This window comes from Lates calcarifer, linkage group LG7_1, assembly GCF_001640805.2.
Source record: "Lates calcarifer isolate ASB-BC8 linkage group LG7_1, TLL_Latcal_v3, whole genome shotgun sequence".
In the NCBI taxonomy this organism is placed as follows: domain Eukaryota; kingdom Metazoa; phylum Chordata; class Actinopteri; family Centropomidae; genus Lates; species Lates calcarifer.
Window position 1 is genome coordinate 15,333,220 of NC_066839.1, and position 23,578 is coordinate 15,356,797.

General features: G+C 41.2%; 1 protein-coding gene across 1 annotated transcript in view; it reads left to right on the plus strand.

The window, feature by feature from the left end:
* LOC108896858 (MAM domain-containing glycosylphosphatidylinositol anchor protein 2) overlaps nucleotides 1-23,578 on the plus strand; it is a 161,899-nt gene that overhangs the window by 90,064 nt on the left and 48,257 nt on the right. Inside the window, 3 exon segments of the mRNA XM_051071963.1 lie at nucleotides 4,372-4,463; nucleotides 4,568-4,805; nucleotides 15,884-16,177. Coding sequence (XP_050927920.1) covers nucleotides 4,372-4,463; nucleotides 4,568-4,805; nucleotides 15,884-16,177 — 624 coding nt within the window.

The window sequence follows — 23,578 nt, forward strand, 5'->3', positions numbered from 1 at the left end:
TATTTATTTGTCATATCCGCCATTTTTTAGGACCCACACCAAAATTTACAGGTCCCTCCCTGGCCAATGCCACATCCCTCTGCCAAGTTTGGTGCAAATGGGTACAGTACTTCTTGCGTAATCCTGCTGACAAACAAACCAACCAACCAACCAACCAACAAACAGAAGATGAGAAATCTGATCTTTTCTCATCACAGACAGACACATTAAAACCTGACTCTTGTAGGTAAAACCTGAGAGTTGACATGTGATGAAAAATTCTGATTTGGGTACATCCCCACTTTGCTATTCATGGATTGTGGGCTGTATCCACATATGTATCAAACCGTCTGAGGGAGACAGACAGAGATAACAATCCCTGCTCAGTTGTCATGGAAATGGATTTGAGCTGCCATGTTAACAGATCCATCTCCATAACAACTGAACAAGCCCAGTCCGCTAATGAAGCCTGTGTGACACTACTTAAAGCTCTGGAAAAAAGCAAGTAAGTGGACCTTGAGTTGTGTTCCTGATCTATCTCTACCTAACTACTGTGTGCTATTGTGTGTGAATATAAGTAAGCATATGGTGCTTACATACTTAAATCCACACACACACACACACACACACACACACACACACAATAATACTCTGGTAAGATATTAATGATGTTGAGGAAATTGTGTGACAATAGTAGGAGACAGAGTTTACCTCTGGAGCAAATGGGAAAGTTCTGTCTCCAAGCAGAGCCTGTGTTAAAGATTCATGTGACTTTTTCCATGAATTGATTATCAGAAATGTGGAAGGAGGAGTGACAACGCAGTGACACTCGATAAAGTCTCCCAAGTCTGCACTTCTCACCTCACACACTCACCACAGTCCCTTTTAAAATACTTCCAGTTTTAGATTCTCTCCCATGCATAAAGGAACAGGCACCATTTTAGTCACTGCAGCTGTCCAGCAAAATTTACTACAACTAGGGGAAGTAATGCCCACTTATCTCTCTTGTACACAAATGTAGTCGATTTACAGGAATGCCTACTTGATATTCAATATTTATGGTCAGATAAAATGGCAGGAAAGGAGGTTTGAATGTGGAGGAGGCAGGGAGGGGAACCAGTTCTGAAATATGCATGAGTGCACATATGCAGCAGTGGGTATTTTGACGTGCACCGCACCTCTATGCAGAAATGAAGGAAGGCTTAGTCACCACAAGGAGAAAGTAGGGAACAGAAAAGTGACCACCAAGATTTAATCAGACATTTTTCTCCTGCTTTAGCTAAAACTTTAAATCTGTGGTTGTTGAATCTGAATCTGAATATGTGTGCGAGTGCTGAGAGTAGTGGATTTTCAAATTAGAACGTACCTTTTGCACCCTACACGGTTGACTTTATTTCTTAACAAAGTTGGTATACAGTAAGTCTTGCAGTAAGTCTGAGATTTTTATCTGCCAATTTTCTGCAAATTACCTCTCAATAGCCTTGATTTGATTTTTCACAACATTAAACACAAAGTGAGAAAGATGTGGTTGCATATATTCAGACAGTGTGGTGCTTTTATAAAAAAAAAAAAAAAAGGAAAATGAAATTGATGTTAGCTTTTATCCTTGGTGGTGACATATTTTCAGCAGTACATTATGCTAATGTATCAATTGTCCTTGCTGTGCTGGTAAAGCCAACCATTGCCACACCAGCCAACCATTGACAAGATCAGTCAGAACTTGTTACCCAGTAAGATCCACACTTGTTTCAGATTATTTATAATATAGAGGTACGTGTATTAACTCATGTTCTTTCCTCTTAAATCCTTTAACAGGAAATAAATTACTTCTTCTTCATTAATTAAGTTAATACTTCACAAATGTGACCAGTTGAAGAGTCATTGCTGACTTTTAAGGCTAATTTTCACCATCTCATGTTTTTAGGGAGAATTTAACTTGATGCTGCCTGAGAAAAACCTTGAAACACCACTTGTTTAAACATACTGTGAGTGTAGCACAGAAACAAAAAACTACCCTGTTTCACTCTCTAAGAGCTTTTGCTCTTTTCACTGAGATACCAAAATGACTAGTCAGTCAACAGTTAAATGTGAAGAGTATGAAGTGGATAATAAATCCTAAGAAAGAGATTTTAAAAAAAGGGGGGCAAACAATACAGCAGCGCTTAGTCCAAGTAACGCTTTACGATTAAAGCCCTAATGACTGGTGCACAGCTCCTCATTGCCCCAACCATCAGATCAGATAGTCTGCATTGGCCATTTACACTCAATAGTGATTAAGTAGGGGAAATAGGTCACTTTAAAGTTTGATTCAGCACATCCTGTGGTCAGTAAAGTGTATCTACACAGCACCAAAATTATTATTTTGCAGAGAGGTGCTATGGTGAACAACACAGGAAGAAAAAACATAAGCAACTAAAGAGACTGACCTGTTTTCATTCATCTGACTTACAGTTTCATGAACAAGATTGAATCTGGCTTTGCATTAAAGCAGAGCTGGTTCTGTGATTGTTAAATGCCCAGTCGTGTTACAGTTTCTTAAGTTGAGAGAGGAATACTTGAGCCAGAGGAATGGGAGAAAGAGGGAAGCAGTTAATCCAAAGTTTATCCGCTGTCACCTGTGACAGCACAATGACTCACGCAGATGTTTGAAAATACGTGTGTGTGTGTGTGTGTGTGTGTGTGTGTGTGGAGTGGATGAGATAATGCTTTCTTAAGAAGCAGCTACCAACTCTGCTGAGGATGTCGCAGAGACACAAAAGCCTTTTCAAACTGTCGAGATAAAACTACAAGTGTACAAGTCTGTCTCTGCATGTTTTCGCAAGCTGACATGTATGTTTGAGGGAAATTTGTATTTCCTTACATATATATATAGTACTGACTTAATGGCTTCTACCATGGACTTGGTATTGTCTCATTAACCTTTTACTGTGTATGTTGGCTTTAAGTAAACAGAATCTTTGTGTATATGTAGTAGACGTACACTGTGATGCAGAGCTGAACCCAAATGGGAAATAAACGTGGGTTGTTGGTGATGACTTGTATTATCTTCATATCCATAAAGGTCACAGATATGCTGCACAACATATTATGCTAATTGCTACAGTTTCCATGCCAGCACTCTTGAATTATAGACAACATGATTGATAGGCAGCACCTTAGAGAATAGGAATATATGGGATAAAGGAATGAATGCAAATGCACAGTGGTTTGTGATTTGGAGAGTGTTGACACGATTGTAATATTTGTATCTGACATGCGTCGGAAATAGGATTCTCTGCCTGCCGACACTGATTTCAAACGCGAGGAGGAAGATCATGTCAAGGAGGCATGTGTCACTCGTCTCTCCCCTCAATGTGCAGCTCGGCAGGCATCACAATGTTTTGCACATTCAATTTCCTGTGTTTAAATCTGACACGTAGGTTTTGTTTTCGTTTTCCCTTTACCAAACTGAATATGATAATGTCACTTGGGAATTGCTAGATGAAAAGATTTCCATGGTGCCGTCAGCTTTTTTTTGCTGAGGAGATGAATTGAACAGTAGGCGCAGGGTTTGGAACCAATACAGCATGCATTATAATAAAATCATCTTCTTTTTTCTGTTCAGAGAAGCTATGCTTTGAAAATGGAGTTCACAAACCAAATTGGATTAGAAATGGTGGATATTTTGTTAGGTATCTCTCCAATTTCACAGTGTGTGTGTGTGTGTGTGTGTGTGTGTGTGTGTGTGTGTGTGTGTGATGAACCTGCATGAATGCTGTAGGATTCTTCAGTCCATAGCTATCAATATTAATGTTGGTTCAAAGCTTTAGTCTTTAAAACAAAAACATGAATCTTTTTTATCTGGTAAGTTCTGTGTTTGACCCTTCTGCTGCATCAAAAGACGTTTCAGTTGCTGTTATGAAAGAACAGTTACAGTTGTCAAATCAGTGATGACTATTCTTACACTGCTCGTTCGAACCACTTTTCCGATTTCACGACCTAGGCACTGAAGTGACACATCTAGCTGAGCTAAAATCATATTTTGCTCAGATCAGTTATTTCAGGTAGATGTGACATGACCCAGTGTTCCTGTGAATTTGAAAAGCATGTGAAGAGTTCAACGGCTGAGCAGGTGTGAGTAAAAGAGCGATTTACAGTGCATTCATAGGAGATGCATAACAGCAATCTACAGCACAAGTGTGGTCATGTAAAATCACTGAAAAATCAATTTAAAATCCACAAAATCCAAATTACATCTCAGAAGTCGCATCAATATAACAAGGAGAGTCATAGCCTACAGTGAATGTCTCTGGGTTTCTTATTGCAGCATAAGTGACAGACTTACAGAAAAAAAAACAAGTTTAGTGTACAAATGTAAATCTAATTCTAATCAAATTAATTTTCCCTTCACAGCTTTGAAAAAGGGCAGATTCTGGATCACTCCTGACCCCTACCACAACGATGACAACATCCAGATCGGACGGGAAGTGAAGATATCTTGTCAGGTATAGTTAAGGAAAACCACTGGGAGAATAAACACACACATACATGAAAGTGAAAGTGAGTCACTCATCAATGCAATACAAATAATGTACTGAATGTCCTATAGGTGGAGGCGACTCCACCAGAGGAGCTGACATTTAGCTGGCTGAAGAACGGGCGCGCCCTGCGGAGCTCAGAGCGTATGGTCATCACCCAGACGGACCCTGACATCTCCCCCGGGACCACCAACCTGGACATCATAGACCTCAAGTTCACTGACTTTGGCACATACACCTGCGTGGCGGCGCTGAAGGGAGGAGGCATCCCTGAGATCAGCATTGACGTCAACATCTCGTCCACAACTGGTGAGCCTCACACCCCTTTGTGTCAATGACACATCTAAACACCCCCCACCCCAGCATATCTGACACAAACACACACACTGAAAATCCCAAATGATGGGGTAAAGGAAAAAAAAACTGTGGCGGTGTTTCTTAGACTGTGGGGCTTGGCACTTCATCTTTTTAAACAATCACAATCTCATTTTTGTAGTTTTTGCTATCAGTCCTATCAGTTTCAGTCCGATTTTATTCCAGTTGTGTCCAATCAGGTTATCTTAATAATTTCTGTAGAAGTGAAAACTAATACTATGCACTTTAAATGTTAGTCAAAAGCATAGTAAACCATAATCATGCACTGCATTGTAAATTTCTTGCACATACCATGTTAAGTACAGTAGATCAAAGTTGAACTAGGAACTGTCCAACATCTAATGAGAGTTTACAACTGACATGTCTAAAAATAAGTTTGATTTTCATCTTGGTATCAGCCTCTAGGCAAGTGGGATCCATGCACTGTATAATTCAGCTCAACATATGTTTAAAACCTGATGGTTAATGTCTTTGCCTTTAAAGCAGTTTCAAGCAGTTCAAAGCATGTAGAGTATGTCTTTCTCCCAGATTTCAGCAGTTATGTCAACATGGAACAGATAGGAATGGTAGCAATAATGAAGTGTGAATTTTTTTTTAAAGAGTCAGTTCACCCAAATTCTGAAAGACATATTTCCCAATTTACCTCCAGTGGTTTCTGGCAGTGCAGACAGTTTTGGTTCTATCTGCTGAGGTTTTCACACTTCTGCCACTTGAAATTATGCACCCCAGTACAGTGGAGGAGGAAGGAAATTCCTCTGTGGTTCTCGCAGCATTAAAAACGGCAATGTGTTTACAATTTTAACCTTCTTTTTTTCAATTTGTCAGAAAATTGTTAGAACAGCTGACAGTGAGCTCTCTCTGAATTAGCCAGAGTAACTGGGACTGTTTCGAATGAAAGACATGTTGCTAGTGAGATTTTTGAATCTGATTTTTCATCTTAGTGCAACCAAAATTCCTTTGTTGTACTGAGGTGGTGGCAGAAGTCATAAAGGCAGGTGTCTCAAAACCTGTGGAGATAAAACCAAAACTATTTATTGCATGTGCACGTGGGATTTAGGTGAACAGACCTATTAAGTCCTTTTTCTTGATGGTCTCCACAGGATAAGAATGTTTGTATATCCTCATTAGATTATTGTTCACTGACTGACTCAATTCAAGTCCCAGGCCTGAAAACGGTTCAAGAACCACTGTCCTAACTTTCTAATTACTGCACACACCATTGCATTACACCACCAACACCACTGTTGTGCGATGACTGTTCAATTGGATTTCTGTGAACCGAAGTTGACTCCATCAGTTTAACTAATCAGAGACTAAACATCCATCGTCCTTCCATCTAATTGGCTGCTTCCACCACTGTTCCAACTAACGTTTGTATACATGTATACAGCATGTTGATAACACAACACATCAGTCCACCTTGTCTACTGAGCTCTATCATTGTAGTTTCAATCATGGCATGTTGAGTAGTCACTTAGAAAAAGAGCAGTGTTCCAGCAGCCTTTTCACTGTGATGTGTTTTTAGATTCTCTGCTCCTCTATTGTACATCACTTATTTCAAAAGATGGAAAGACGTAGGTGCTAACTTTCAGTATTCTTTCATAAAAGGGATAAGCTGTCAAACATCTATTTTTCTAACTACCATTTTAGAATTTAACATCAATCAAACCTTTTCCATGTAGGATTTTGTAAGAAAAAGCCTGGAACAGCTTCTTAGGCAACAAAAGGGAGCTTGACTTTTAGAGGATTGCTACATAGCACATTTAGTATAGTTAACAAAAGGTTTTGTACAGTAATGGTGAAATGATAACACATGTAATGGAACAGGAATGGTGGTCTTTGAGAGTAATCTCCAACGTGAGGTCAATCAATGAGCCACAAATGTGTAGTAATGTTCCGGTGTCACCACGCATTACTCCACCACCCATCGACTCCACCAAGGGATGTGACCCCCGATCGACTCCATACCTCTGAGACGCCACCTTTGGGAGTCTCCTGCTTGCCGCTCACTCATCCCAGATTTCCAGATTTTCCATGTGGGGGGACTCCCATGGGTTGGTGTTGCCGCTGGCAAAATAGATATCTGTTTTCGCTTTGAATTCACTGGCGTGTGTTCGCTCCTGATAAGTGACTTTTTGGGCTGTGTGATGTTTTTTGTGATTTGTGATTGCGAGCTTTATTTCCTTTTTTTTATGCTCACACTGCATGCACACACATCGACAGACACACTCTCACACTCGTGCACCCTCATCTCTTCTCACCTGTCTTGTTTTTTCCTATCGCACACACACCTCACTGCCACTCACAGCGTTAACATGAAAGCCGTGTGTCGACCTTGGGTGCATAATTATTGTTAGATAATCCTTTGATAATCCCTGCGCTATAAAACAGTAGGATCAATCGCACCTGCCAAGATTGTTTCCTCATTATCTTTTAAGTAGTGCAGTCTCTTCTTTTGGAGTGCCTGGGCGATGCCAATGCATTAACACAGACCCTTTAATGTGTAAAAAAAAAAAAATACTGCTGTCTGACTGAGGAAATAAGCAAGAAAATGACTGACTCTATTGTGATTGTATGAAATGAAAGGTTTCCTTAAGGCTCAGATGTGATTGCTTCTTAAGCTTTCATTGTTCCAGTCAGATGTGTGGGTATGAAATATTATGAAAGTGTTGCATTGTCACAGAGCTGTTCCTGTCATAGGAAATAATATATTGAATTTTGCCTCTGCCTCCCCGCTGCTTTACCTGGATGTGACTGGGCTGTTTTCCTGGAGAATGCCTGTTAATGCGTGATGTTTCCTTTCAGTCGGATTGATGCCACAAATCAGAGGGTTGTCTTCGCAAAAGCGGAACAGTATAGCTGCTGTGTGCTAAAGCGCCTTGTGACTCTGCCTTGTTATACGCCTGCAGCCTGTTTTGGGGTGAATAAGCCTTGTTTTTGTTCCTCTGCCTGTTCTCCTGAAGGGAGAAAGCCCGAGCTGCAATTAGAAGTCTTAATAAAAGCGTTTAGAGGAGATTACGCTGCAGGTCTGCCAGGGTTTCGTGCTGGGGAAGTGGTTGGAAAGCGATTGAGCCTAAAGTGTCTCTAGTCTGTACACTTTGGAGCTCGGTGGCTGTTCCAGCATTGGCTCCAGTTCCAGATTCCAAACCGGGGCTTAGCCCCAGCCCACAGCACGTATTTATAAAAAAGAATATTTATTATCTCCCATTCTTTCAACTTTTGATGAACACAGATTTCAACAGCTTTCATGATTTCTCCCCTCTGAAAACAGCACTAATATTTACTATCATGACACACTCATTAAATAAGCAACTTCTTTTCTCGTTAGGGCTTCCAGAGATTGCAGGGCTAATGCTTATTTATGAGCGTGGTCTGGAAACGAGGACACAGACCTCCCTTTTGGATACTGTCAGGATTAAGAACCACAAGACAGAGGAACAGCTGAAAAGAGTTACGAGCATTAGTATAAAACATAAAACATCCCATAAACTTCTAACAGGAACTAGCCGATTAATCCTCTCATTAGCCTGTGTGTTAAATGTGTGTTTAGTGGGTGTGTCTTGCTAGATTATCGTTAGATGATGCGATTATTACCTTTCTATGGCTGTGGCACTGAAATGTTATTTGGCTTCAGATTGGAACTACCACTGGGACCATCTTAGAGATAAAATTTTAATAGCGTGTAGCGTTATTACGGATGGATTCCTGACATTTAAAGCCAGTTTTCAACACTGATTCACAAAGTTGATATCCGCTTATTGCACTCACTATCTTATAATTGCTATAAACACCAGATTCTGCCATCTCAGTTCAGGAAAACTACATCACAGTTCTCAAAACAGTTGGCGAGAATAGTCTCTGTTGATACCTCTTAGCATCAGCAACTGTCAGTAGCTCATCTCCAGTCTGATTGATGATCACAAAGTATTAGGCTTGAAAGTCACCTCTCTCTTCTTGTGAGGCAGATAAATCCCTCCATGATGAGTCCCACAATTAGCATCCTGCTCACACCTGAAACTCTGGCACCACCCAGTGTTTCTGTCAATCTCAGGAATCACTGCAGTTAATGAATTAAGCAAATCAATTAAGTGCTTAGTTGATTAAAAAATGAGCCTGTGTAATAAACACAATGTACAGCCTTTTTTTCTGAAATGAATTTGAGTCATCTAAAGCTCACAGTGGGCTTGCTCATCCCTGTCTGTCTTCCCATTGTCTGGTTGATTCTGATTCGTCATGAGCTGCCATCATCTGAGTGACCGTGCCACGTGTGAGTCTAATAGGGACAACATGACCACTGGCTGTTGACCGTGCTGATGTGCTTGTTTCAGCAGCAAATTCACTGACCCTGTTAAAGAGAAACCTGGTCTGCATCCTGACTCACGTACAGGGTGCAAAAGTTCAACTGTTGTTTCATCACTGTGAGTGGAAACAAGTTGTTTGCTGCTTTTTCCTTCAGGTTTGAACATGGAGTTTTCACAGAATGTGGTTTTTCATTGATGTTGGTTGATGCCCATTCTCTTTCATTGCTTTTTTATGTTTAATTTGCACAGTAATTGATCTACAGTAGTTGAAAAATATTTTAAAAAAATAACCAAGCGGTGTATCTTGTTTCAGTGTATCTGGTTTTTGCTTCGTCAGAAGTTACAAGCACAGCTCAATTACAAAAGCTTAGAAATGATACAGACATTTATTTTCAGACAGAGGTAAACAAAAGCAGGCTTCTGAATTGTAGCTGATGCTGCAAGCCTGCCAGGGTTTCGTGCTGGAGAAGTGAATTGTAGCTGATGACCAAGCGACTGTCCAGTTGACTTTTTCATATTTCACGCTGACTTGTTTTAGAACAAGAACCCAGCCTTTAATATGCATTGGATTGCTGCATCAAAAAGACTGACGCTACATGTCTCAGGACGATATTAGCACTGTCACCAGCAGATGATATGGGGAGCTGCTAATGTTAGGCAAAACTCAAATAGCATCCAGGACCAGCTTACACACAGTGGATGTGCTAGCCATGACACAGCTTTTTTTAACCCAATAGACCAGTGTAGTAAGTTAATTATGTGCTTCATAGCCTTGGTTGCTATTGTAGGTAAGCCAATTAGCCAGACATGTTAACTTTTAAAGCCTACATTCACCAGACAAACACACTGTTTAATCCACTTTTTACAATTTTGCCCATGTGTTTTTGGTTTTAGAAACGGTTTAGAACTCAGAACGGGACTGAATGTGATATATTCAAAAGATGAGCACACATCTTTGAGCACATACTGTATTGTATGTCCGCAATCGCAGATAAAATCTAAAAACCTCAAATTAGATATATCCAGCCAGTGTAAGATGCAGAATTAAGTTATGAACTGCAAACTGGGCTAAAATAGTAACATCAGAGAGCAGCAGATCCCAATACAGTCCCAAAAAGCTGTGAACTGGGATGAAGTGGCCTAACAGCTGCCCCACAGCTGGGATGCTGTCCTGAGAAATCTGCCATTTGACAACAGTAGATGCCATGGTCATGCCACTTCCAGAATGATAGGCATATAACCACCTGGCAGCATATGTCAGCACAACACCTGCGATTTTTCAGAGGAAGGTTGTAGATGTCAAAACTGTCAGGGGGGAAAACATACTGTGTGCTCTGTAAACACAAACGTGTACATTTATAGAGGTTTGGGGAAATAAAAGCATGACAGGGTGACACAGTGCGATTCTCAGTTATATGTATACTGTGACCAGTGTTCACTTTGTGCTAAGTCCATAAAATATGTTAATAAGACTAGATAACTCTGCACATTATGCACAGTGTACCAGCATCTAACCTCAACTGCACCACCTGAAGTGATGCTTTATGGAGGTGGCCATCTGGGAAATCACCTCCCTGTCCAGCTGGGAAAATCTGGAAGGCAAACATGAATAAGAAACACTCTCCCTCCCTCATTAACCACTGTCGAGGCCCCTTGAGCAATGTACATAAACTCTGGTCCTCCCAGAGTCCTGCTCACTGCTTAGCAGCAGAAGAAGTGGTGGTACTGGAGGTGTATATTTGTGCAATTCTAAACTGGAGCAGTGGGCATTCCGTTTATTCTGTCTGCTTAGGTAAATGCTGAAAAACAGAAGGGTAACATTACGGAGAGCAGTGTGGCACAAATCAAACTACAACCCATGAGATTATTGGTATTGAAAGCCTGCTGCTGCACAATCTCACTCACGTGGATTCATGAGGGGTTTGTGTGACTGATCATAAGAACTCTTATAAAGTCTCATGGGGACAGTATACGGGTCAAAAACGTACACATACAGTAGGATGTCAGTGTGGTCAGCAGTGTATCATTGCACTAAGCCAATTTTAACACATCTGTAGACATTTTTACACTTCAGCAACTTTTTGTATATGTGCTTTTCTCCCACACACACACACAAACACACATAGATTCACAAACATGCCCACAATGGACCTACAGGACTCCTCTCTCTGTCCCCAGAGGTCCAGGACTCAGAGGAGCAGAGAGTCCTGTCACATTTTGACCAACTCATTGGCCTCAAGCTGTCTAAACACACTCTCACACATACAGACACACACTCTGCAGGAGTTGCAGTAGTAGAGAGTGCTATGTTGCCATGGCAACGGGGAGTGATGTCACAGCACTTACCCGAAAAGGGGGCAGCGAGAATGTTGTTTATTCTCTAAGACGTCCATGCACACACCGCTCTGGCTCCAGTTGCTGTACGAAAATGCAAAGTGCCAGATATTTCCACGTTTTGCAGTCAGCTCACAGTGGACTGTGTCTGCTGTGGCGCTGATGGATCCTGCTGACAGGCTCCAGCAATCAGCCTCTACACTTGGAGGATCATTCCAGCTGAGGCCCTAGAGATGTGTAGGGCTACTGAGGCCAAACAAGGAGGTCCAGTCCCAATTTTGGCCCAAAAAGTACACAAGCACACACACTTACGCACACACAAGCATAACTGCAGTGTTTTTAGTCAGCAACAACAATGAAAAGCATGCCATTGAGGAACTGTGGCAGGATCACAGCAGGGTGCCGCCCGTGGGCGAGAAGAGAAACACTCAGCTATACACACATGCGCATACAGAGACACAAAACCACGTAAGCACACACCACACAAGCATACGCACACAGCGGGCATGCCCTGCAGGCATCACTGGCATTTGGATGGCTTTGGCACAATGAGAGCACAGTGTAGACCAGTAGCGGGCCCTCTGCCACACTGAGCATCTCAGTGGTCAGTCTCACACACAGAGGCAGGGTGTTCACTTGGAAAGAGAGAGTAGGAGGAAGAATGAAATACAGAGTAAGCAAAAGAGAGAGATAGGTGAGTGTCTGTGTGCATGTATGCCTGTTTGCGTTTCCATGATGGTGTGAAGAGACAATGGCAGCTGATAGCCAGTGTTTGTGCTGCCAGACCCAATAGGCAGACAACTGTAATTGCCTGCCTAATCTGTGGAGAGGCCAGGTGTAATGATGGCAACTCAGTGAATACACCTCTCCTCCATTCACTAATGGCTGCTCACTGCTCCCCTCCTATCCTGCTGCTGTCAATTCACCATTTCACTGTTTGGACCCAAAGAAATGTTCAGAGAAGTGGAGAAAATATGCTGTGGAAAGAAATATGTCAGCTCCTGACACCTGGCTAGCCCACTCGAGACATTGTGTGAATACCAATAGGCAAATGTATAAGAATGAAATGAGTGTCCGCTGTCATTGTCTCTGCAGAGATCATTTTTGCTGCTTCTTTGGTGCCAAACAGCATTTCCAAGATTTATCTATGAAAGGCCAGTCATCATTATCCCATGCCCATAACACCAACATGTAAATGCAATACATATCTGAAAGAGTCCAGATAAATGTTGAACTAGCAGCCAATGGCTGGAAAGTCAACTGAGGAGTTTACCTCTGTTGAAATACAATGAATAGTAATCAGTATAGTATTTCCCATATATAGTAGAACAGGTTTAAAGCTGTGTATGATCAATATTTTTATATTATATATTTATATATTATTTATATTTATATAACAATGGATAAAATAACTACTTGTGTTTGAAGGGGTGTCCCTTGAGGAGACTACATCACAAGCACGTGACTACAGTTCCTCTCAGCCTCATGGAGCCCTTTATTGTCTTTCAGTTCATTGTTTTGGTTTTTATAGCCCACGGCTTTTGGTTCACTTTCACAGCTCTCGTCACTGTTGTTCCAGACACAGCAGGCAGCTGTCTTTTGTGAAAAAGCTTTGATAAACGCAGTCTGTGCTACCTGTCCAGCACTATCAGCAGACAGACAATGAAAGCAACCAGTGGGTGAACATATTTACCATTTAGCAGCTAAAAAGCCAGATATTTTATCAGGAGTTGGCGCAGAGAGAGAACAAGTGAACTAAAAGACTTCACTTGAGCTAAAAGAGGGGTGAATGTTGGACTTGTGTTTACCAGGTTTACAGAAACACAACTCCAAATGAATGCTAATGTTGCTGTATCTTCTGGATTTGTAAACTAGCAACTTTGGGCTAATGTTTTTGCAATAACAACTTAAAAGGTGGTAATATGTCAGTGTTGTGTTTACAGCTTGTTTCTGCTGCCTCCAAATGGCCTCGAAATTGCAGGTTTACTAATGCAGTTTTACTGTTCTTCTTTAATTTGTAAAGATGTTTCTATAAATGGCTCAGAGAGAGAGGATTCTCTGACACTGTGCCCCATTCACAACTTTTGTTCGGTCTGCAGACATATCTAGCCTAGACACTTATTTGAACAATAACCTGCGATTCATTATTTTCCATTATAATCTAGTAAAATATTAGAATCAGAGATAGAGCTTTTCCTTGTTTCTATCAGTCTGAGTCATCTATGATTCACTTGCAGTTTTATATACTGCAGTTCCTGCCTTTTGAGTAGGTTTATACCTTTTGACTCACTTTAAGGACAAAAGGAATAACCGACAGTTGCAGCATTGAGATGACAGGGGGAGTGTTACTTCTCACCCTGACAGAAATGGGGTCAAAAGAAATATAGCTGGACTCTGTTTCGTTTTCTGGAGATTGCTAGTGATTTCATCACTTTGAAACTTCAATGTGGCTTGACTTCATTCCAGCTGCAGCATTGTTTGGGCAGAATGACAGTGATTCGAAAATCATCAGGGAAGCATGACACGGTTTCATCATTGCTGAGAAGATTTCACTCCTCGAATCGCTGGCTGTAAACTATTTTTGGGAGCAGTTGTACAAAATAGTCTTGGAGTCTGCTGATGGTTTGGATTCGCACGGAAATACATGAACACACAAATACACACACACAGCACTCTAGGAGCCGGTGCAATTTGCCAGGTTTACTAATTAAACAAATTTACTTGGCCAGCATGCTTGATGAGGAACCAGACTGCCTGATCCAACCTACTAATTTTCCTGCTTTCCAAACTTACAACACACACACACACACACACACACACACACTCACTCACTCTCACACACTCACTCACTCTCACAGAGGCACACTCAAGGAAACCTGCAACTGTGTCCAGCAATTTGGCACTTTGCACCTCTTTTATTATTCATCGCCAACTTTCAGCCAGGCTCTAAAATGTCCGTTAAACAAAGGCAAAATATTTATTGGGTCATATTTTGTTACACTGCCAGCAATAATGCTATATCACCTTTGGGAGGGTTCTGTTGTAAATGCTCTGAATTATATGAAGCTGTGGATGAGATTGAGTAGCTGCATGTGGAGGAGGGCAGGGAAGTAAAAAGCTGCACAGTGATGGTAATGATGCAAGTGGTGGTGATGGTGATAAGAGTTATGAATGCTGAAATGATGATGGTGGTGAATATGGTGTGACAATGATGATGATTCTGTATTGCTGATGATTGTAATGGCGTTGCTGCTGCTGATGCTCTCTTAGAAGGGTAATGCAATTTCATTGCTTAGGAAGAGGAAGAGTACAAAGAATTTGTTTGTATGTTACTTAATGGGTGGATTCTTTTATCTTCCTATTTGAGTGAATACTAATCTGTCTTTTTAAATCTTTTTCATGGACCCAGGAACTATTTCAGGAACCATACTTAACCTTAATTCCTCTGCCATAATCCTGGTGAAAAAAAAAGCCTTCTCAGGGCTTTTTACTTTCCAAAGGCCCAGGATATATCATGGTGGAGTTTGGAGTGACGAACGCCACTGACTGGTTAAACATGAATTTCACGGCTGCTAGAAGTTGTGTACAGCAAGCAAAGGCTGCAGCTAGCATCAGTACTAGAATAAAGGTCAGATGTTTCTTGTAATGTTAGTTGATGCTAAGAGGCTGTGGGCTTCCTGACTACTCTCTTACCAGAGACATACTGTTCCTTTAATTAGTTGATTATCACAGATTGCTGTTATCACAAAAGCTGGAAAAAAAACAGCCACAGTAACACAATATCACTGAGTTGTTTTGTCATGTGTGAAACTTACTGTCATCATCTCTAAATCCATTATGATACTACTACTGCCAAATCTTTTCTAATTGAGTCTTCAGATGTAGTGGAAATGCAAATAGGAATGCACATGTAGGTCTTATTTTACTTCCTGAGTTTAGTTCCTGTGGCTGTATCTGGACCCATTTGTTTAGAAAGGGCTATTAGTTATCATTTGTTTTTACTTATATGGTTACAAAGTGCATTTGTTTGTCAGCTTTTCATTGCATTGTTCATTGTTTGCCATTGCTTGATAACATTTAACTTCCTCACTGCTGCCCTCCATGATGGTTTTACTTAAAGTACATGCTCAGATTGTCCAGTCCCAGCTGTTAGCCATTGCTGCTGCTAATATCTGCATGGTCCAACCATACAAAGCTGTGTGTGTGTGTGTGGCTGAGACTCCGCTTCATTGCCATTGCAACTTGGATGCTTTATTCGCTCCCCACCCCCCATACTCTCCATGCCACTTCTCCTGCGAATTGACCATTTCCTCTTACCCCGCCTGCTGACTTTCTAGAGCCCCATATCAGTCCCTCCTCTGTTTTTCTCTTTCTTAGTTCCCCCCAACCTGACAGTCCCCCGGGGCAAGTCCCCTCTGGTGGCCCGCGAGGGTGACACAGTGGAGCTGGAGTGCCTTGTTTCAGGGAAGCCCAAGCCCATCATCCTGTGGTCGCGAGCGGATAAGGAGGCGCCCATGCCGGATGGCAACATGCAGATGGAGAGCTACGACGGTGTGCTGCGTATTGTTAATGTGTCCAGGGAGATGACGGGCTCGTACCGCTGCCAGACCAGCCAGTATAATGGGTTCAATGTAAAGCCCAGGGAAGCTGTGGTGGAGCTGATCGTACAATGTGAGTAGCAGTATATGTGTGTGTATACATGTTGTTATGTGCTACATAACCTGTAGCAGTGTTATAATGGGTGTATGGTGTGTCAGTTGTTACTGTGATGTATTTTCTTTGTATGCAGTGTAATTAATCTCTGTGTTCAAATCCAGTCTGACCAACATTGAACTTTTTCCCATTTCTTTCCTTCTACGCCCATCCAATTTCCTTCTGAAGACTTTAAAATTAGGCCAGTCCCCTGATGCCCTCAGTCAGGTCTGAGAGGAAACAGCTCTGAATCTGCCTCTTACACTAAGCTGAGGACTTCATCTGCTGTGCATGAACTGAACAGAACTAATATTAACAAAGGCACAAAGCTCTAGATACTGATGTCCAGACTTGTTTGCATGTTTATTTGTGTGTGTGTGTGTGTGTGTGTGTGTGTGTGTGTGTGTGTGTGTGTGTGCGCGCGCTCTTACATCAGAGAAGCCCCAAAGACTGTGTGTTATATCCCCAGGCCTCGACCCCCTGCCACTGCCGCTCAGTGAGAAACCCCTTCCCTTCCTTTAAGATGTGACATTCAAAGATGGCTTAACTGCTAATTAGCGAGCAGCTAATTTATTCCCAGTTGTGTTCATTTTGTATTCATTTATGGAGATTTGAATGGAATATTTTTTCAAATGAACATCAGAGATTCAAAGCGGTGTCACTCATTCAAGGGCTGGGGATGTTTCTCTCAGGCAGATAAAAAGAACGGAAGATGGATAGGAAGGAAATGAAAGCGATCCATGTAGGGTGCTTACCATTTTCTGGCAAGTGATTGCAAGAAATAGAAAAACTGACTCTCATAGCCACAGCTCCATTGTTTTTCTCATGGCCTACTTAGTTAATCCATGTATTCTTCCATCTCAGTTTTTCAGTAATCTAGAAAGAACCTGTGGAGCAGCGCGTCACACATGAACTACTGTGTAATGTACGACAATTAGCATGCTGCATGCTGACTGTCATGTTTTAAGTGTCCTCGGCATTAGGCTTGTCAAACATAAGACTTCAGGAAAAATATCCAACAACTTTTGTGCGACTAATAAAACAGAATTATGGCTGCAGCTCTACCAGAGTTTTGATTCAAGACAAACTTGACACTCCCACTACCAATATTTTGATTGAAGAGGAACAAGAGCAGCCCCCGTTCTGTTCTCGCTGACAAGGATTAGCGCATAAGTCTGCCCTCATTTTTTTCAAGAGTTTTATTGTACTCTTTGCTATGGCGTTCACGTTTCAGCTTAGCTTGTTACCCACTGTGCTGTGTTAAGAGAATTAATGAAGTTTTGATGTGCTTTGAAGAAGACTGTGTTGAATTTTTGGCTGAATTGATTATGATTATGCAGTGATGACAGCCCATATCAAAGGTTAGTGGCTTTGCTATGCACCAATGCTGACACCAAAAAGTAAACAAAGGATTTAGACTCTAAGATGCCCTTCATTAATTAGCAATGCTCAGTGGATCTGCTGCCTTGTGGAAGGAGGGTGTAGTGGGATAGAAACAAATGGTTGAATGCTAAATTTTAAAAAGAACAAGATTGGTGCTAATAGTCTTTTTTAAAGCAAGGTTATAATGCTGCTGGATACTCACACAGCATCCTCATGTTGAACATGTCCCCATGCCCTACTTTTAAACACTGAAATATCTACTGCATGTGGTCTTTATGAAATATTAACACACATCTACATACATTTAAAAACAGCTGAAGAATGGATGATGCTGCTTTCCCCTTTGCTCCCTCTCAGCAGAAAGCATTTTACTGCCACAAGCAGCAATAGGTCACAGTGATCCTGCTGCCGTTTGGAGAGCAGCAGGGGCACATACCATATTCTGTGTACTATTTGTCTCAGGGCAGGACAGTTAGAGCAGGAAAAAAGCAAATAAGTCCCAAATGTCCGAAAAGCTTTTTGGTTATCAGCTACAATTAGGCAGCATTTATTAAAAGGAAAAAAAAAGTTTCTTTTTTTCCCCCTCATTTCCAGCAACATGGCATGCTACAGCCTCATCTGCAAATTAGTGACAAATGAAAAAAAAAGATTATGCATTTAAGTAAGGTCTGCCCAAATTAAAAGGCATTTTTGGATTGAGTTGAGAGTTGTTATTCTCATAGAAGATTAAAAATATGAAATGTCCTGGAGCCTTAATGAAAAACAGAGGTCTTTTTCACGTAATAAAAATGTTCATTTGTGCGTTCATGCCATAAAGTACATAAAACTGATCAAGAATTTTGAAAAGCTCTATTTAAGTACTCTATGTTGGTAGTTATGAAGCACAGAGTTTATTTGTGCTCAGAGCCCAATGCACATTCACTGTAATTATGAGCATAAAACACAGGAAAATAGACTTGAAGCATAAATATGCTTTAGATCACGTTTAAAAGTGTGTAACCTGCGAGACAGGCGGCTTTCTGTGTAAACACGCTCTTACTCTTTTCTCTGCTTCATTATCTTTATGCTTTCTGTCTGTTTTTGCTAGAGCAGCGTGCATTATTTAAGAGTCATTTGTGAGTGTACACAAAATGCCAATATCTCGTGTCAGTTCACATGACATTAAGATTTGATGATGCATTTCATTGTTCTTTACGGTGCCTTTACATATATGTAGCTAAACTTGTTTTTCATGTTTGTGTGTCACTTCTTATCCAAAGTCTATGGCAAAGAAGGATTGCAGGGGCTTTCCCTGTACTACACACTATTCGTGAAGTATATACAATAAATGTGTTGTAAGGAGTGTCTCATAGAGTAGGTTTAAGATGCTGACCAGAACTGCAACACCCTCTCTCCACTGTGTGTAATAAAGGCACATTCATGCCCCACAGAGCTGTTAACATGTAGTCAGTGCATGTATACAACAGATATGTCAGCAGCACAACTCAAAACTATATTTGAAAGGTGGCTGCTGAAGAAAGGAAATGTGATCCACTACAGAACGTTAAAGAGCCATGGTGCAACCTGAATGCAATGCAGCCACATCCAGTGGACATGGGTAAAATAACATGTGCAGGGGAGGAAAGAGTTCCTCCTCAGTCTGAAAACAAATGTCAAATGAGATCAAGACTAACCATAAAGATGACAAGGCAGATAGGATGAAACAAATAAGAGTAAAAGGTAAAAGAAAAATGTCACTTCACAGTATATAGAATCAGCAACTGCCTCGTTGCCTACTATGACAGACAATCTCAGAGGAGGAGAGGAGGAACAAGAGCATAAGACTATAAATTCAGGTGGCCTTAACCAGCTACTGAATGTGCGATGAATACTAAAAATCAAAACAGTTTAAAATTCATTATATACCTTCATACTGCCCCAGTTACATCCAGTACAATAAAGAGCAGTGTAAGCTGAAAAACACTTAACTGTGTTTTGAGAAGCAAAGGTATAATTCTCATGAAGCTCCACAACTTCTGGATGACCTCATCTCAGAGTGGAAGATTTCTCTCCCCTGACTTCCAACCTGAAAAGGTAATCTCATATCACACTCTGCCCCCCCCCCCACTGACTGTAGTGACACTGAGGTAGAGAAGACAGGCCACAGGAGGTGAGGGAAGGGAAAAATGTGACTAGATTTGCTTGGGCATGTAGTTGCACCATTGGATGACACACACATTAGGAGACACAAAGTTAAGCACATCTATTCCTGATAATTCCATCTCTTCCTTTCAACGAGATTTACTCTGAGAATGCAATTATTTCTGATTATGTAGCATTATTTTAATAAAGCACCTCTCTTGCACTACAGTTCTTGATGTCACACAGCACTTTCATCTGTTCTTCATCTTCAAAGCAGACCACATAATGAAGAGACTTATTAGGGCTTTCGTATTGATAAATCAATCATTCTAACATGTTCTCGCTTCAGAGCCAGTTCTGCTCATCAGGCTCTTGTTACTTATTAATAGCTCGCATCAAAGCCCAAGTTTAAAAAGCACAAACAATCTGCTCTCGAGTTGTTAGATTGCTTTGACACAATTTGAGTGTATTGGGGAAATGTGTCCACCATGTGTACACATCGACGCACACTGTTGACTCTGTTACGTTTGCCAAATACATAGACCTTTGCTCGTCTTTCACAGCTTGAGAATTTACTTTATTAAAACAATCCGGCCCTGCTTTTGTTGTTTGCTCCGTACGCCTGTCGGTATGCCCCCGCCTTTCTTTCTCTTGGCCTGTCTCATGGTGTGTAAGCACAAGCCAATCCCTCTGAGATGCTTTTCTCGCCTGCATTTCCAGGTCCCAGCGTGAGCCACCCGCCTTTGGTGGTGAGCCATGTGCAAAGCCACGTTTAGTAACTTGATCAAGGGACCGAGGTACAGTCCTCTGAAGCAAAGAGCATTAGAGGCGTGAAGGAACGACTCTGGCAAGTCAACAGCTTTGATATGTAAAAACCTGCATCTGTTGGCTGGCAGAGGCAACGCCAGGAGGAGAGGTAGAGGGAATGGAAGACGTATGCCTTTAGAGTCGTCGCTCTAATAGAATTGCAAACGCCAAATCCCAAGCTGTGACACCCTAATGTTCTTAGTCAAACTGACTTGGCATGGTCCAGGGGCTTGAGAGAGGGAGTGAAGAAATGGAGAGAAATACAGGGAAGAAGGAGCTATAGAGTGGTCTCCTGTCCTAGATACCACTGTCTGTCAGAGTGAGAGTTATCAAGCTCTACTCTGGCACAGATGCACAGGAATCTTTTATCCAGGCTTCCCTTCTGTTCCTCCGCACATCGTCCATGACACCTGCCTGATGCAACTGTGCAATTGTCCCCCTGAGCGAGCACCTCACTTTCTGACATACATCAAAAAGACACACACACAGGATAAAGAGCTACTGTCTGGGCTAAAGTAATGAGCAGAATTACACGATTATTGTTTTTAATTAATTTTCCTTTCTGCATCAAGAAGGCCTGCAATGCTGGCCCCTGAGGCCCACTCTAATGTGAATCATATTAGAGCGATTCACATTAGCCTAACGCCAGCCTAACGCCAGCAAATTAATCTTTTGCATTACAGCAGAGCTCACACATCGCATTTGGGGATGAAATTTTAATAACCTTTTTTTTTTATGGAACAATATTGAATTGATCAGCCGCATCAAATCCACACCAGAAAAGGTCAGCAAATATGTAGGTTGTAAACACAAGCCTGCACACAGCTTAGACAGAATAATTCATAACTTGGTCAATGACTGAGCTAAACCTATTAGCGGATCACCAGGCCACTCCTCACACTGAAGAGTCTACATTGATTATCATTAATTGTATATTTAAGTTCATAAATTATCTCTTAAGTTTTAATAACAATATGGTAATGCAGATGGTACTTAAGTTCATTGTTTGATTGCAGCGGCTGTAGCGTGAGGGAAGGAGGGTGCGTTGATGCAGAGCAGCGTTTCCCTACATTATTCAACACAGGGACTCATTATAAATCAGTTGAATCAGGGTTATCATTTCATATTCTGTATAGAACTGTTTGACTTCCTAATGAATGTTATTTCCTCTATCAGGACTTGATAGTGAAGCATGTTATGCTACAAAGGTTATTCTCCCACAAGGATGTATTTGCTTCCATCCAAAAACAAGGCCTTTATTTATTTTTTTTTATACTCCTACGCACAGCTGCTGAACACTGTTGTGGGAAAAACGTGACATACTTCTGAACTGAGTGCTGGTATGTCACATGTTAATCCAACATGTGTCAACAGACAGCAAATAATAGGTTAACAATGTGCACTGATGTCACACCAGGCATGCAGCAGTGGTGGAAAAGCTACAGCTACTGATTTCCTTTATGATTTTACATTAAAAACATGATATAAACTACAATTCACTCAAACTTCTCAGATGGTGTCATTTGCATAATAATGGGTTTATGCAATATTGTATTTAAAATAAAGCAATGATTAGAGAAAAAGCCCAAAAAACTGAATACAAATGTGTGTATTAGAACATAGTTCCCATAGTTTGCTTACCCCATAACAGTCATCTCATTATAACCCTGTTTTATCTTGTCACTCTTTGTGGGGGCACAAACTGGCCTAAACTATCCAGTTATATATAAAGTAGTTCAAACCTAGCTCCACCCACACCAGGTACGTGCTACTCTCACATTGTTGCATCAGTATTAACAATCTAATGCTGTAACGTACACTAAAAATTCTCAAACAGTGCTTTTATTTACCTCAGTGGCAGAAAGTGTCTGACCTATTTGGGACAGGCTTTTACTCTGCCTTTATTTCTAATTTCTCCACTCCCACACCCCAGAATTCTTCACTGAAAATCTTGCAGCCTTCCTTTTATAGGTAGGCTCTTAATGTGTAGAGTTTTATTGGCAGTAGCACAGCACAGAAGAAAAGAGTGGAATTAATGGGAGTGTGAAAGCATCAATTCGGTTAAAACAGAGAAACTGGAGCAGCAGAGTGATAGGTATGGCAGTACTGTTATAATACTGTAAAATACTATAATACTGTCATATTGTTTCAATGCTGTACTGATGCCATCAGTGGAAGTCGACATTATACTGAATTAACTACGTGAAGTGCTGTAGTAGGCATCAGATGATTTCATTCCCATTCAGTGTTTTATTTTTTTCCCCCATACCTTTATTAGCAACTGGACTGCTGCTAGTGCTAGCCACAGCTCTGGCTATTATTAGAGACTCAGCTGTTATTTGGATACCAGCTTTTATAGAGAATTTAATGGTAATGATTGATCAGTAGCCATTATTCTACACAGCACATGCACTGCAAGTGTTTTTATTTTTGATACTTGAAGTACATTTTGTTGATAATAGTGCTGTGGTCTGCACGAACTGGCAGCACAGTGGTGCAGTGGTTAGCACTGTCACCTCACAGCAAGGAGGTTCTGGGTTCGAGCCCTGGTTCACCTGGCTTTTCTGTGTGGAGTTTGCATGTTCTCTCCAGGTACTCCAGCTTCCTCCCACAGTCCAAACACATGCAGGTTAGGTTAATTGGTGACTCTAAAATTGCCTATAGGTGTGAATGTGAGTGCTGGATGGTTGTTTGTCTATATGTGTTGGCCCTGCGATGGACTGGTAATCCGTACAGGGCTACCCTGCCTCTCGCCCAATGACAGCTGAGATAGGCTGCAGCCCCCCCGTGACCCTTAACGGATAGCTGGTAGAGATAAATGATGGATGGAATGCAGAACCTTTACTTGTATTTTTTTTTTTTTTTTTTTTTTTTTTTTTTTGTCATGTTGGCACTGTTACTTAAATAAGAAATCTGCATACTGCCATTTAGTAAGCTATGAGGGAAGATGTGTTGCTTTCAAGAGAAAAAGGGTTAAAGAAAAACAAGAAAGACCAAATGAGCATCAACTGCATAGAGGAAATGCAGTCACACATACACGCTTCATGTACACATTCAATATAGTTCACA